This window comes from Pseudopipra pipra, chromosome 4, assembly GCF_036250125.1.
Source record: "Pseudopipra pipra isolate bDixPip1 chromosome 4, bDixPip1.hap1, whole genome shotgun sequence".
Taxonomy (NCBI): Eukaryota; Metazoa; Chordata; class Aves; order Passeriformes; family Pipridae; genus Pseudopipra; species Pseudopipra pipra.
In genome coordinates, this window is record NC_087552.1 from 19,522,066 (window position 1) to 19,539,131 (window position 17,066).

The following is a 17,066-nucleotide window of genomic DNA, read 5'->3' on the forward strand; positions in this document are numbered from 1 at the left end:
TAAAGGTTAGAAATACATTATGAAGTATAGAAAATAGAGAGCCAAATAACTCCACTTAAATTAATGAACTTGATAAGGGATCAGGTGTCACCTGGGATACCTTTAATTACTGCACCAACAGAAAAGCCATTCAAAGGGCAGTGCCTGAACCAGATGCTGTGTGGCTGATAGATTTGTAGGCACTGTGCAGAGTTGTAAAAATAAACTTCCCTAACCTTCAAGAACAGTCCCTGGATTATTGTGCCAGCATGGGAGATTCTGACATTCCTGTGGTGGGGCACTAGTTTCCCAGGGGTTACCCAGCAAGAGATTTGATGAGTATGGGGCTGGTTTAATTTTTACCCTTATTAACTTTTCTGGCTTAGCCTGGCACTTTCAAGAGGGAAGTAGGGTAACCACATATGTGGGTTCTTCTCCCTGTGCCAATAGCATCCTCCCAGTGTGGCAGGTTGGTACTGAGCTGATTCAGTGGGTTTGCCCACTGAGACAGCAAGGTTCGTGCTCTAGTTCTGCTTTTGAGGCACATAGCCAGGAAAATATGTGAGCTTCTGTATGTGGGATATGTTGTTCAGAGCCATAAGAGTTTCTGTGCCTGCCACTGATGCCAGTAGGACACTAGCTCCCATTTTACAAGAGGTACCAGCACCAGGAGTAGCATGCTTTTATCTAAGCCCTTTGGAAAAAGTTGTGTTTGATGTCTTCTTCAGGATATTTACACAGAAATTTTAAGAGTTCATCCAGAGTGGGGATCTCTTCTGCCTTTTGAAGATCTTTAGTATGAAGTGACACAGCCAAGGATGCCCAACCAGCTGCCTCTTGCATGATGTGTGTAACTTCTGCCCATGCCTCTCCAAATACAGGGTGGGAGGGGATTTTCCTTCCCAGCCTTTTACAATGGCTGTTTCTGGGACCTCATAGTCCACTGTGGCCACTCGTCTCTGTGGCTCTTCCCTCTCTTTGTGGCTTGTTGGCAAACATAGGTGAGCAGAGATGGGCAGTGAGGAGCATTGTTTAGTCCTTGGTAGCTATGCCAACATCACACATTATCTCACTCATGACCCATCTGAGAGAATAAGTGGGATGCAAAGGGTGCACAAAAGGGCTCATGAGCACAAACTGATTTACTGTCAACAAATGTACCTGGGGAAGACATAGTTTTGGAAGATTGATTCCCCCAGCCCTTACAAACTTGAAGGGAATAGATCTTTCAAGCCAGGGACTACATAAGCTTTTTGGATGGCAAAAGCCTGCTGTGCTGTTTACACCTAGTCGTTTCTAGCCTCATAGCCTGTGAGGTGGAGACTGTGGGCGTATCAGTGCAGTATTGATGCACTCTTGCTAGCAGATGGCTCCTCATGAGGATGTGTTACCAGCTGGAATTCTTTAGAGCAGCTGTGAGGCTGTTTCACTGGAGGTTGCTGCCATGTGGAGTGATTTCTGGAGTTGAGCGGCTCAAAGTCTCTCCTTCATGCTTTTCCATTGTGCCAGGTAGATGTTAGATTTGCAAAATGTCTCAGACTGTCACAGACAGGACTACACTGAATATTTTTTATATTCACATTCTTGTAGGAAACCTTATATGACAAAGGAAAATACCTTATACATGAATAGTCCAGCATGGTTCTTCCGTTTTCCATCCATCAACTGCTTTCCAGGTGGTCAGGCATGTACTTTGGCAGCTTGTGGTCTTTGCACACACGGTTTTCATCCAGCCTATGCCAGATACTGCAGCACAACAAACCATCCACATATTTCCAGATGCTTAACCCCCATTCTCTGTGCAAAATAGGGTTTCAGATGAACCCTCTCCTCCAGTGCCTTTGCGTTGTGTGGCAGTGCAGTGCTTGTTCTGCAACCATTTAAACACTGCTTATTTGAGTCATCATGGTATTAATAAAGGGAAATAAAGAGGAGCTACACTGGTGGTTGTCCAGATGGGATGGGTTGACCCTATCTAGTCAAATCTGAGATCCTGTCTTTACCGTATGCTCTCATTGTGCACAGTGTGGGGCCTGTTAGTTACTGACATGGAAAACTGGTAGAAAATTGGGTGGGGAGAGCATTTAGCTAACAAAAGGCAAGTCCTACAAGTGGATTGAGGGGATTCATCAATGGGACTAAGCAGTTGCTGCACCTGAAGTTATACTGGGCATCTCCAAATGTCTGGAGGAGAGAGGGTGAAACCTCCTCTTTTCTAGCAGAGACCAGAAGCCATCCTTTTCCTTACAGATGTAACCTTTCCTTTGAAGTTCCCACAGGCACCCTAGTGCCCTCTCCCCTAGTGCTGCTTGAATGCAACTGAGTTTGTTAGCATTTCTCCCAGCCAGACCAGGCTTCCTGACATTCTTCTGTACCGTAGTATGTGGCAACAAGATTTTATTTTGTTTACTTTGGAAGAGCAACATGTCGGCCATAGCTGCCAAATGCAGTTGCAGACCCACTAGAAAGAAGGCAAGAGGCAAAGGGCTTTGTCAGCTCGTTTCTCTTTTTGTCCCATTTTATTTTGTTATTGTTTTAGCCAGGGTATAGCTTGGCTTGTGCCATAGGCCATCTAGATGCTCTTTAGAAAGCACAACTTGGGGGGGCCTCTTCAAAGAGGAGCATGTCAGGCTGTAGTCCTGGGTTTGTTTGAAAAACTCATTGCAATAGAAACTCACTTGAAAGTCATCCTGGAAATTTAATTTTCTTTCTTTCAGACAGGGAGACCCAGGGTTTTAGCTCGAAGCATTTTTTGTTGCTAAAGAAGCACTATTAATTAGGGGCCTTGAGATAGTTTAATCCTGGCATTAATCACTGTAGTTCTGTTGCAGTTTCTTTCCTCTTGTGGAATCCTGCTCCCATCCCATCTTCTGCAACAAAAGAACGAGCACTATATCAAAACCATGAAATTCCCTGGAAAAACATGTATTTATTCCAAGCATGCAGGAGATAATGTTTTTAGGCATTGTGACCACATTTGCAAGAACACACGCTCAAATACCATTAATGGGGATGAAATGGAAATGTCCTGCACTGCAGCCTTCAGAAATCAATCCTCAAATGACTAAAATGAGCCCTCCTCAGCTTGCTGGCTGCCATGGAAGCTTCAGATGGTCCACAGCTAAAGGCACACAGCCCTGATTTAATGGGTAAATAAAAAAGTGTATGTTCTCCCAAGTTTCTGACTGGAAACAAACTTCACAACGTATGCCTTTATTTTGTATTTTTTTTGCATAGGAGTCGGTTGCTCAAAAGCTTACAGAAATAAATCTAAGAATGTGCAACCTAACAGCCAAAAGTAGGAGCCAATGCCAAACCTTGATTATTATTTTATAAAAGTTTGCAAAGCTCAGTCTGGACTCTTTCAGGGAGTCTGTCCCAGGCTAGGGGAGGTGAGGGACGAGGAGGATCAGGCACAAAACTCAGAAGCCTCTTTTGAAGATATGTCTGTTTTAAAACTGTTGCCATAGCCCGCTCTCCCCATATGTTGTATGGGTGTAAATGATTATCTGCTCATTTTCGTGCTTCGACATATGTATTTTATTTAAAGAGACATGACTAATCCCAGCCTCCAGATTAGCCTGTTGTTTCAGTCCTGTGGGTTTGCTGTTTGTTTGCATAAAAAAAAAAAAAAAATCCTGAGTTAGGTAGAAAATTGAAAACAAAGGTTAAATAGAACTTCCAAAAATCATCTGCAGAAATGTTTGAATTAAATTCTTGATTTAACACAGCAGTATTGTGCTGGCGGGAACAGAGGTTTACCATTCTAGTTTTATTTACTCAGCTGATTGAAATGCAGAAAAAGTAAACATCCTGGGTTTGGTGCAGTGAGGAATGAGTTAGACTTTTGAAAATGCAAGATTTTTTTCTCCTTTGATATGAAGAGCTTACATTACCAATGCCGAACAATAATTTGTAGCAGATATACTATTACTAAAGAAAGATTAATTTGTGCTTTATTCTAGCCATTTTAGGAACAAAACTAAGTAAGGAGACAGTAAGGATTATTTCAATTTTTTTATTGAGATTTAAGCTCATCTATTGGTTTCCAGATCTTTTCTATTTAATTATAAAATGCTGCAACATGGGAATAGTTTGTGATGCTGAAGGGTCTGGAATTGAATATTGCATTGCGTTCACCTAGGGGACTGGACTTGCAGAACAGCAGCACTTTAATCCTTCATTAGCTCTGAGTTTGTGGTTGCTTGGGAGTGCACAGGGAGGACACGGTACAGTGAAGGGGTCCACCTCTTGCGAGCTTGACCAGCACTGCATCTGGGTGCAAAAGGTCCAATGTTTTATCTTCAGAGTTCTTGGTTTCCAGTGAAGAAAGGGCCAAGGGTCTGGCAACATGGAGACACCCTCTGTGGAGCAGCAAGCAGGGCGAGGAAGTTTCATGTACCCATGCAGCTTTGAGGAGGTGTGTGTGGTGGTGTGAGATGTGGAATGGAGGTGCAAAGGATTTGAAACGCAAGCTAGTGAATGCAAATGCTTACAGGAGCCACAGTGAACCTGTTAAACATGACCCAAAATCCTGACTAGACGTTACCTATAACTTATAATGTTAAATAAAACAGCCTGTACAGAGTGAGGTCTTTTTAAAGGTTTTCCTACAGCTCTACTATCAAAATAGAAAGATGAACTGAGTGGGTTGTTCAGGAATAGGGTGTTGAAAATCTCTCCTTTCAACCAGCTGTGCTATGTGCAGCACTTTTGAATTCCTCTGACTTCTGAGGACAGCAGGCTCAGAGCACAGCAGCTCCAGGGATGCTTTTTGGAGAGGAATCATCCATGGATTCCTGTTCCAGGAAAGGATAATCTGATTTTAGGGAACAAAAAGAACCCCTGAGCCTGCATTTAGGTCTGGATAAACTTGGATGAGAAATGAAATGTGTTTTAAGACTGCTTGGGATGTGCAGAGATGACATTCTCTGTCACCAGAAATCTTAACCGGAGTGTTTTGCAAGGATGAACAAATGATCTAGGCACTTTGGAAAATGAGCAATAGCTTTTTCTTTCCCTTGGAAAACCTCCCTCTCTGAAAATTTTAGATGTTAGCCATAGAGTACTGAGCTGAGCATTAGAAACTGCCTCCCTCACTTTCATCATACCAGAGCCTAGGCTATTATCAGTGTGTTTCATATGGCCTTGAGAGAGGGTCCTATGTCTTCACAATCCTGATGGTCATAGAATCATAGATTTATAGAATATTCTGAGGATCATCGAAGTCCAGCACCTGGCCCTACCCCAAGAATCACATCATGTGCCTGAGAACATTGTCCAAACGCTTCTTGAACTCTGTCACACTTGGTGCTGTGGCCACTCTCCTGGGGAGCCTGTTACAGTGCCCAGCCACCCTCGGAGGGAAGAACCTTTCCTGATATCCAGCCTAAACCTCCTCTGGCACAACTTCAGGCCAGGTCCTGTCACTGAGTCATCACAGAGAAGAGATCAGTGCCTGCCCCTCCTCTTCCCCCATGAGGAAGTTGTAGACTGCCACGAGGTCTGCTCTCAATCTCCTTTTCTTCAGGCTGAACAAGCGAAGTCTTGCATTTCCCTGGATCCTGTGTAAGAAAGCACCATGCTTCCTAGTGCCTTGGTTAACCCATTGCTGCTCCATATAGCCTTCATCTGCATCTCTGCTTGAGCAAACTTAGAGGCAGCCTAAAGCAAACCCAGAAAAATCACCCAGAGTTGGCTCAAAATGAATTATTTACAAGCTTCCTACCAAGAAAAGATATGGCACATTTTTATTTTGCCAGAGTGCAGAGTTTGGGAGCACATCAGTGGCAAAAACCCTACTGGAAAAACATCTGTGCTTTTGTCTGGGTGCCTTTTTCCCCCAGTGATGTTGATGGCAGCATCCGATTTTGTTTGTTGCAATCTGCTGCTGCCTGAGTTTTCTTTCCACAGACGGGTTTGGTTAATATCAGATTGATTTGGTTTGGGGTCTTGCTTGTTTCCCTATGGTTTTGTGATGGCTGTGTTAATGTTGAATGGTGATTGTAAAGCACTAATCTTCCCACTGACAGGTATCGTCCTTTCTGAATTTAAAAAAAAAAAATCAATCAGCGGTTATTGATTTGAGAGAGTGTCCTGGAAGATATTAAATACCTACAGTCTTTCTGTGAACCCATAAATCATGATTATTGTTTTAAAAGGCCATACATTTTAAGCACTTTGTCAGCAAGCCCTGCTGGTGCTATTTGGATAATACAAATGTGTCTAAAGGCTTTGCTGAATCCATATAGTGTGGAAACAATTAGATATGTGGTTACACATCAGCGTGGCTTGAATAATCGTACCATGCCTTTGCAAAGTTAGGAGGAAGGAAATAAACAGGGTAAGCAATTCTGAGGGTAATTAATTACTTACAGAAAATGAGATGAGCTTAACAGAATTGCTCTTTCCAATTGCAATAATTAAGAACAAATCTCAGAAAGCAGACTGTGACTTCCCTGGGTAAGTTGAGGGGAAAGGGATGATGCTTTTCCTTTGGCAGAAAAACACAGCCATTGGTTGTCCCAAATCCTAGGCTCAGGCATCACATGGGGCCAAGGAAGGTTTGGCCTCATTCGTCTGAATAAAATATTAGATCTACTGGTAGAAGTTAGAAGTGGCTTTAAATATATATAAAATTACACTTATGCCATGTAAAGCCAAGGTTTTCTCCTGCAAATGAAGCTGACAGGCCCATTGACCCCTGAGCTGGTTACAGATGTCTTCAGGGGATGGGCCACCTACTGTCAGAGACAGTGTGGGAGCCAGAAGATGAGACTGGGAAATGATGACTGTGTGATGAACACTAGCAGCCTAAGGAAGGAGATTAGGAAGCCATTTGGCTTCATGCCATCAAGGTTGGTAACTTTGTCATGAAACTCGAAGGCAAAATCCTTTAAGCACTCTTTTATTGCTAGCTATTGATTTTTCTCACCATGAAGATGCTCCTTCACTAATTAACGATGAACCCGTTTGCTTTATGAGGGGAGTGCTGGACTTTCCAGCTCCTTCCTGTAGATTTTCATCAGTTCAATAAATCAATCTTTTCTAATCCTTGAAATTTAAAAAAAAAAAAGAAAAAGAAAAAGAAAGCAAAACATCCCTAGTACCTTATACGAGCAGGCAGCAGGGAGACACAATAGCACACTTTATTTTGTGTTTCCCTCTTGCATGCCTGCAGGAAACGTCTGTCTCTCTGCTTTATTTGCACCATATTAAAATGAATTCCGTGGGTCTTTCAGAATGCTTGTGAGGGGGCACATCATCCATCTATTTTTATTTGGGTTTCATCACCCTTAACAGCTACTAAAGGTCCTGTGTACTCACTTTGGCATTTTTGCTTGCTAGCCAGACAGTTATTTTGGGGCCCAAGCTCTGAGTCCATGTGCTTACTGAGCCTTTTCCTGCTGTCTTAGAGATGGGAAAATACTTTGAATTGGTAAATTTTAGCAACTTTTAAAAAAAGTATTGGTCTGGAAATATCACAGGAATATGGAAGGTAATATGAACAATCCTTTCTCATCATTGAAGGAGAAGTTACTCTGGGAAATTGAAAGACATCTAACTTAAATAAGATTTTGAAAGAGTTTTACATGATGTGTAATTAACCTTAAGAAGTCTTTGCCCCGAGGTAAAGTTAGGGCTTTTTTAAGATTAGAAAATGAATTAGGTATTTATACGGATTGGTAGACCATCCGCTATCCATCATCTGGGCTGCAGGGAAACACAAGGGAGGTGAGGTAAGATTTTGCAGGTTAAATGAATAATGCAATCACTAAAGATCAGCTTTTTACCTTCAGGTATTTGAAAGTGAAGCCCCCACCTAAGCCATCATCATTCAGATTTCCTCTGCAGTCAGTAGAGAAACGCATTTCATCAGGGAATAGCAAAACCTCATCCACCTTAAATACCTGTTCTTCTAGGGGATAAATTCCTTTTGTAGGATACCAGTCTCCCATTAACTATGGAGGAATCAGAGTCACATAGCTTAAATCCAGTGGGCTGTATCCCTTACTGCCAGGTATTGGACAAATTTATCCAAATCTGGAGAAGCACTTTAGATGTAGCAACTCAAACTGTGTAGCAACTCAAACTGTGCTAGGCTAGGTTTTCCAATTATTTCTGCTTCAAATTTTATTTGCTTTTACAACTAATGAATATAATCTCAGTTTTCCAGTTAGCAGCTCCATTTTTCTGGGAACTAAGGCTTTTCCAAGGCTTTTCTCTTGTCTAAGTGATGGTTTTTATGTATTGCAGATAATGACATAGTATTACTGAAGCACTGATAGGTTTCACAGACTTTACCAGAGGTAAAAAACCAAAAACATTCTGGAGTAATTTTTGTCAGAAATTGTTGCTAACACAAGAGTTAAGCTTCTCACAACACTCGAGTTGGTAAAGTGAAAAGGGTTGTATTTCATGAGGATGTAAGGGACTAAGTTCTATGGGCCCTATGTGTACGGAGTTAAACCATTTGGAAGTTAGGCATCTTTGAAAATCTCACTTCTTTAGCCACCTGTTGGCTTTGGGCAGTGGATCCTAGACACATCTACGTTGGAAATGGGGTGAAAACTGCAAAGGTCTTTTTGATGGTTTTCTTCTGAGCTGCTTTGAAGTGTTAGCCTCAAGCTTAAAGCGAATCTGAGTTTACCAATTTCGCATTTTGTCTGTACAAAGATGAAATGGAGCCTTCATGTGCCTTGAAAAAAGGCTACTATGAATCACTGAAAAACTTTGTGAGGCTTGGGACAGCAGCAACAGCATAAAAAAATTCCCTGACTTTCTATTTTTGTAATCTATTGCTGGTGACTTTTCAATATAAAGTCTTTACCATAAAACCTGAGTGCTTGTGAACCCAGTAATAGAAATCCAGGCCCTGCTCCTACCCACATGGCTGAGCTGACAGCTCCAGATTATCTTATGTCTTCCCTTCATCTAATTGCATTGTAGGAGAGCTGCAGGTTGCCAGTATTGACTGAAGGAGATCCCACCAGGATGGACTGGCCCTGGCTTTGTTACCAGGGGTAATGAGATGAACATATTGAGTAATCCTCCATCTCTGGCACCCATGGTGGTTTCTGCAAGGGATCTCAGGTTCAAGAGTTCCATGTCAGTGGGGAGAGGAGGCCTGGGAGTTGGCCTGCATTCCCCACATGTTGCACATCACCTGCCACACAAGCAGAATTAAGCACACAGCCTGTCCCAGAAGGTCAGGAAGACTTCTCTAGGAAAAATGGCTGCAACTAATCTTGTGTCCTCACAGTGATAGAAGCTCATTTTGAGTGATCCATCTTGGCTTCTTCATCACTGCAGCGGTCTGCTTTGCACATTTGCCCGGTAGAAAAAGGCCTTTCTTTGTCCTTCCCCATGAAATGGGAGTAAACATGCTTTCTGTCACCCAGGACTTCAGAAGATCCTGATGCCATTACCTGACGAATGCTGCAGTCTGACTCATAATGTGGCAGCTTGGGATTTCAACTCTGAAAAAGTAAAGAGCAATAAAAAGACATCCCTGTAATACACTGCAGCCCCACAGGCAGAGAGTGCTGGAGACGTGGTGAAGTTTTGCCACTTGAAACGTGAAAGCCCTCTGTGGTGGCTATGCTGGGGTTTCAAAACTTGTATTCTCCGGAAACAGCCATGATTTTTAAGAGAAATTTCAGAGTCAATTGACAGCTGCATGATGGAAGCCAGGAGGGGCAGCTGCAGCTCACAGCTAGCAATGCCTGCTTCTGTACATGAAGCCAGCGACCTTGGTCATGTTTCAATTCCCTGGGGAAGCAAGCCAGGCTGGCTGGTGTGTTCCAGGCTGATGCTGGTCCACCTTTGTTTTTGGTGATGACTGGTGGGAGAAGGGAGGGGAACTAGCAGTAAACTATATTCTCTATGTCATTATATTTCTAATGTTTGTGTTCTTGTCTTTATGTCTACGCATTCTTTAGCTATGAGGATAACAGACCCTTCATCAAGTAAGAATGACCTGAATGGCTGATAAATTTCATTTATCAGTGTGGTCTCATGAGCCAGCTGTCAGATCAATATTGAAAAATCATTAAAGCTTCTGTCATTCGCTTTTGAGGCAGAAGAGCAAACTGTGCAGGAAAATGGTCAGGCATACAGCTAAGGTGCAGAGTAAATGTGCTGCAAATGTATTGCCAACCAGTTGTCACCCTATTTGCTTTCTATTCTTTAATTGGACATACCTGAATTCAAGGTGAAAGTTCCCAAGTTAATTCCGTATAGTACAGACTTGTTATCCCAATAGCAGCCCTCTGATGCACTGTGCTCTGTCACTGGGGGTGCTTTATGGTAATATAAATACAGAAGCAAATTTTCAGAAAGGTACATGGGTGCTATTCCCCATGATTCCCTTTCTAGTTACTGGGAATAGCGCAAGCAAATCTGTGTGCATTGGTGCATTGGAGGCTCCTTACTCTTTGGAGCACCTAATTGTCTCTAGTTGTAAATCGCTGATTTTCAATTACACCAAAATATGGTTGTTTTTCTTTCTTTATTGCAATAAAATTCCACTATGGAAAAGAAAAACTATGAAAAAGCAACAGCAAGTCTGTACAAAGAGCAAGACAAAAAACCTCAAGCTGCACCAAAAAAAAAAAACCAACCCTGTAAAGAAAGCCAAAAATGCCTAGAAATTACATACCTTAGGGCACCCATGCTCTTTCTCCTGAAACCAGAAAATAACGTGCAGTAGCACAAAATAAAAGCAAATCAACTTTGCAGTAGACTTTCAGTTTGTTCTTCTGGTGAAGAGTCCTTTGTGTTCATTCTTTCAGCACCATTCCCATGTTCTCTTTCATTGCTTGGTTCATTTTTTTTCTGCGGATATGGGATGGAGCTATTCATAGTAATCTTCACGCCCTTTTTATCTCCAGGTCTTGTTTTCTGACATACAACACTATAATGCGTGCAGTTTGCACTGTTGGGGGTCTTCTAACCCACAGATTCCTTTCCATCACTGAAGGTAGCATATTTTCACTAAATAACTGTTTCATTCCTGCACACCTCTGCAGCCAAAGGCTCTTTAATCAGGTTCAAGAACTGGCTGTGCTTCAGAGCAGAATACGTTTCTGATATCCAGGAAATAATTTTTAGAAGACTCTGTAAGTGCAGTAAGCTTTTAATCGGGGATGAGAAGAGGGAGAAAAAAAGTCTTTTCCATTACATTTGGATTTTTTTAAAGAAAAAAAAGTACTTGTATTTTTTTAATTGCCGTGTGGTTAGGATGATAGTTCTCTCACTGGTGGTGGAATCTCAGGAAGAAAATAACCCTAACAACTAATGGTATAAACTTTATCTAGTGGCTATTTTTCTGAGGGATTGTTGAGAGTGCGTTTTCAATTTGCATCATGCTAAATATTTATTAGTGGGATTGACTGGAAATGCTTCAGAGGAGCTGTTCTGGTCTGCTAGATACATAATAGTGATTTTTAAAGAACTGTCTTAATAAGCAATTACCTTAGGGAGCTCTTCTGGTTGTGTGGTTAAATAATACATATTTTATAAACTTCAGTGGAAGACTTAATGCTGCATTTTCATTCTCATACCTAAAGAAAAAAAAAAACAACAAAACAAAACCAAAAAAAAAAACCCAGAAGACATGAATACAGCATTAGTATGCTTCTGTTTGTGACAAGCCCTGCTAAAAGGAAAAGCATTCAAGGTTGTAGCTGCCATGGCATCTCCATAGCAGAGATTGTCTCCCTGACCTCTGCAGGACTGATTTTCCCCCCAAGTTACTGCTCCTTCATCTTTCTCCCCCTCGCCCCATGCTCTGCTGAGCAGATGGAAGCCTAAATATGCCCAAACCCAGGCCACGTTTCTGCAAACTTGAATTGTCCTGGAAACATAAGATAGGTCTTTGTCCCTGCGAGCCCTTCTGCAGCACCTCAGACTGCTTTGGGGTAGACAAGGAAGCAGAGGTGCTGGCTGACTGCAGTCCTGTCTGCTTTGAGGAACAGAAGGGTTAAATGGTAAGGAAGGGGTGCAAAGACTGGGTATCAGTGCATTCATTTTTATGATGCTGCACCTAATAATAGCGGGGAACAACAGAGGAAAATCAAAGCCTTGAGGTAAAGGGCAAACGGATGCTCACAGTGCTGCTTGTTTCCCAGCTAAAAGTTGACTCCCCTCCCCTGTGCAGCAGCAATTCCTTTAAAGTTGTAGGTAATATAGCATGTAGAAACTAGGGAAGTGGCTAGTAGCAGGACTGAGTTCCTATACTGCTTATCACACTTACTCTCTTGTTCTGGTATTGGAAGATCAGTCTCTGAGAAGCTAATTTAGCAGATGACTAAATGTTATTTAGCAGCGTAACATGGAATACTTCTCCTGACATCCCAGCAAAGCTTCTAACTTTCCTGAAAGCACACAGAAAAACTAACACGCAGCAGTCATCTCATGTCCCCAAGTTCTTTCTCTCCAAGCAGAAAGTTAGTGAGAGAAAGCAAACAGAGTGCCCACTACTCATATTTGATTGAAAGCCATTTGGTACCAAGCAACGGCTGCACCTTTACTCCCGCTCCCCTCCTGAGATAGAGCAAAAGATAATCTTAGTTTTGCAGCCGATGTGAAGAAGGATTGCCCCTCCTTTCTCCAAGCAGAAGTGTGGCAGCAGCTACCATTTTAGCAAATGCAGAGTGTGAGTGCCTATGCACGTATACGCAGTTCCCCTCATCGCAGGGTGGAAGAAGCGTGAAGCAGCATCGCAAAGAACATCCTTGTGTGGAGCCCATCTGGCAAGCAGTGAGGGCTTGCACACCTGCCTGTAGTAGTTTATCTGGCTTACAGGCATACGGGAGACTAGCTAAAATACAGCAATACATGTATCTTGGTGTTAAGTGTAAAGAAACTAATCCAACTGACAGTCCTATGAAGCCAGTGGACACTAAAAATGTGGCAATTAGAGTTGTTGTTTCGTTTGGTTTATTTTTGTTTCCTCCATTTGCAGAAATAACATCTACATGTCATTTACATGCACACTGCTTTTATGTGTTAAAAAAAGAAAAGAGACATTGTGCTTTGGTTGTGATGAATTTCTACGCTCATAACACTTCCATCTCCTTATATTTCCTCAAGCTTGAAGATTTGTAAACTGCATCCAGCTTGAAGACAAAGCTCCTTGTGATTTATTTTTATATGCTGGGTTTTTTTGCTAAAAACAGGGGCAAAGTCTTCCTGCCTGTAGACATGTGCCTTCTTTTGTGTAGATGAAAGACCAATCCCTTTCTTTTTTTTGTTTTTTGTTTCTCCTAACAGGTCCTGGGTTATAGGTGCAATAGCCCTACTCTGCCTATTAGGACTGACCTGGGCATTCGGACTCATGTATATTAATGAAAGCACAGTCATCATGGCGTATCTCTTCACCATATTCAATTCTCTGCAGGGAATGTTTATATTCATTTTCCATTGTGTCCTCCAGAAAAAGGTAAGACAGATGGTTCCCAGTGGCAAGAGAACTGGTAATGGGGTGTTTTGTTGCCTAACAACCACAGCATAGCATCATCTGCGTCCCTGAATTCGTCTCACGCAGTTTTATCTCTATGCACCTAATAAGGGTGGTGTTTAAAATGGAAACCAGCAAGATGCAGGGGGATGAGGTGATAACAAAGATATGTGGCAGTGGCATTTCGGCAGCCAGGGCGCTGGCAACACATGTATCAGAGGCAAGGGAAAGGCAGGGCTTTACAATAGCGAACCTGGACCAGGACTTGCCTGCTGTCAGCCAGATTCTCCTTTCCTGTATGCCAGTGTGAGACAGGAGCAAATCCATGAATATCGGGAAAGTGCTCCTGTGGCTGAGTGCTCACAGCAAAATGGAGCTTTACATGCTTATTTGCAGTTCCTACAGGAAATTACCCCTTTCTGTAGCAGAATATGTGGGTTGATGGTATGTAATAGGGGCTGCTTCCCCCACTTTTTTGAGGACTGAAGGATGTGTGCTCTGCCTTTATATTGCTTGGGCCTGATGTGGGCTTTTGGAAATCTTCCTCAAAGCAAGCACAGCAAGTGCTTTTTGCTGGAACTTGAAGTATGCCCCAATTAACATTTGCAAGATAGCAGTGGAATAGCTTAGGTAAACTCTGGGGGAAAAAAAACATAATAAAAATCTCTGTGTGTATATGTAGATCAGACTTACAGCCTCTGACAATCAGTAATAAATATTTTTAAGAACCTTTTTGTTCTCTACTGAAATATAGTAGTACAGAGCTCTCCAATTCTGTGCATTTCTGCTGATAATTTTTTATGTACATCTCAGTTTCAAAGGGCAGTTTCTTTAACCAATATAAATATAGGGAAGAGTTTATATATGGGTACACTGGTCCCAGCTTCTCAGTGTAACTAGTGTCTTTTGGTGAAATGGCTTACTGAGTAAAGTCAGGGCCATGTTTAGATCTGTTCACCATCTGAGAGCCCCAGTGTTGCTCTTGTGTTATTCACATATTCCTATACAGGGAAGGGAGATCTGACCTAGGAAAACATAGGGGCAGAGCAACTGACATCATCCACCTGGACTTATGCGAAGTGTTTAACACTGTCCCACATGACATCCTTGTCTCCAAATTGGAGAGGCATGGATTTGATGGATGGACCATTTGGTGAATGAAGAATTGACTGGATGGCTGCACATAGAGATGTGGTCAATGTCTCATTGTCCGTGTGGAGACCAGTGATGAGTGGTGTCCCTCAGGGGTTGCTACTGGGGCTGATACTGTTCAACATCTTTGTTGGTGACATAGCGGCATCGAGTGCACCCTCAGCAAGTTTGCCAATGGAATCCTGGGCTGCATCAAAAGGAGCGTGGCCAGCAGGTTGAAGGAGGTGATTCTACCCCTTTACTCTCCTCTGGTGATACCCCACCAATACTGCATTCTGTTCTGGTGTGCCCAGCATAAGAGGGACACGGAACTGTTGGAGGAAGTCCAGAGGAGGCCACGAAGTTGATAAGAGGGCTGGGGCACCTCTCCTACAAAGACAGGCTGAGAAAGTTGAGGCTGTTCAGCTTGGAGAAGAGAATATTGTGTGGAGACCTCATAGCAACCTTCCAGTATCTGAAGGGGGCCTACAGGGAAGCTGGAGAGGGACTCTTCATCAGGAACTGTAGTGACAGGACAAGGACTAATAGGTACCAGTTGAAAGAGGGGAAATTTAGGTTAGATATTAGGAAAAATTTTTTTCCTTTGAGGGTGATTAGACACTGGAACAGGTTGCTCAGGGAGGTTGTGGATGCCCTAACCCTGACGGTGTTCAAAGCCAGGTTGGATAAGGCCTTTAGCAACCTGATCTAGTGGGAGGTCTCCCTGCATATGGCAGTGGGATTGGGACTAGATGACCTTTAAGGTCCATTCCAACCCCTTAACATTCTATGATTTTATGATTCTGTGATAATCAAATTTCTTCATAATAAGTGAGCTCTGTGAACGATGCCTCTGGAAGGATCTGCAGAGCTGTGTGAAAATGTCTTTCTTGAAACCAAAAGAAAACTTTGAGAGTTCAGAGTTTTGTCTTTGTCATTGCATCTCAAATTTTTACATCTTAAGAATCTTAAAAGCCTTATCTAGATGCAGCTGCCTGCTGATGATCCCAAAACTCTCAGCAAGAAAGTTTAAGGCAAGATGATAGCAAGAAAGTAGGAAGCATCACCATCGCCAACTAAACCTGTAGATGCCTCTCTGATGAGGAGTTTGAATTTCTGCACCATTCTCGCTAGTCCATTCTCTGGCCTATAATGCACCTCACAAAGAGTCAGTCCCTAGCCCAGCCTAGCATGGCACCACAGCCTCCTTGGCTAGTGCAGTTCTCACTCAGCATGGAAGAACCATTTCTTTTCTGTCTTAAGACAATCTGCATCCTTAAACCATCACTGATGACTGTGGAGTCACTCATGATTTATGGCAGCATAGAGAGGAGAATGCAGCTGGTGCCTTGCTGTGGGGTGAATGCATCTCTCTGACCTATGAGCTGAGGGAGGTATTATTTAAGAAGAGAAAAAAGAATCCTTTCCTATGTATCATGGACTAGAAAATCAGCAAAATGCTGCAGAGAGGCAAGCAGTGGGTGGCTAATTAAAGCAATTGAATTATTTTCTCTCAGCAAAGGATTGATTAGGCACTCGAGCATATTGGGCACTTGTGGTATTGTGTTTGTCTCAAGCGCTTAAGGAAAAGCCTAATGAAAAAGCTGTAATTTGCTATTTAAACAGTTGTTTCATGGAGTTGTGAAATGCTCATAGACAGTTTGGCAAAATTTTATGGCTAACCATGTGCTCCAAGAATTCTCAACTGGTGTTTTGGACATGCATGGATTTTTTTGGGCTCTTCTGTGTCAATGGGTAACATGACCCTCTTTTGGCTCTTCAGTATAGTCTGCTCATTTTCACTCCTGTCCCATCTGGTTTCTGGGTATTGATGTCTGTAAAAAGTCACACGTGAAACTCAGTCAAGACTTAGATCCTGCCCTGGCACAAGTTAGTGCAGGTCCCCTGAAGCAGAGAAGGTGACATAGGTTTGACTGCAATGCCCATTTAAAACATAAGTGGCTTGCACAGTGCTGTGGAAAAGCAGACTCCAGCCACACCTGAGCACTGGGAATATAATCTCTAGGGCTGCTGGCTCTACAGTTTACTCGAATTTCAATTTGACGGCAAGAAACATTTTTTAAAAAAAAAATCGATATCTCTGATATGTTTCTCTTGGAATTTTTTTTTCTTAGTCCCCTGCCAGAAGCAATAACTTTTAGTACCTTGATGAGCCAATATGCTATTTTATATCAAATCTATGAGGATATTAATTTTAAGTCATAAATAGTGTATCTGTACTTTCTCCCTTGCTCTTTTGATGTGCCTCAAAGGACGCTACAAGGGGCTGGCGTCAACAAGCAGCTTTGCTGCATGGAAGCAGTCACTTATGCCATCGTAAACCATGAGCTCACGCCTCCAGAGCATTCAGCTGCAAGGTGTAATAGGCTCCTTCCCCACGCACTGCAGCAGCTATTGCTTTAATGAACCACTGAGGAAACATCAGGGGCTGTGCTCAAAATCAGAAGGCAGTGGGTTGGAGGAGGAGCTGCCT

At 42.5% G+C, this 17,066-nt stretch overlaps 1 protein-coding gene across 26 annotated transcripts in view; it reads left to right on the top strand.

Moving 5' to 3' along the window:
- Positions 1–17,066, top strand: part of ADGRL3 (adhesion G protein-coupled receptor L3) — a 511,112-nt gene that overhangs the window by 457,684 nt on the left and 36,362 nt on the right. For 20 of the 26 annotated variants that reach the window (XM_064651850.1, XM_064651835.1, XM_064651848.1 and 17 more), the window contains 2 exons: positions 9,921–9,947; positions 13,255–13,423. In XM_064651850.1, the coding sequence (XP_064507920.1) occupies positions 9,921–9,947; positions 13,255–13,423 (196 nt within the window). The remainder of the gene's footprint in view (positions 1–9,920; positions 9,948–13,254; positions 13,424–17,066) is intronic. The other 6 variants (XM_064651849.1, XM_064651853.1, XM_064651838.1 and 3 more) reach the window with 1 other exon arrangement.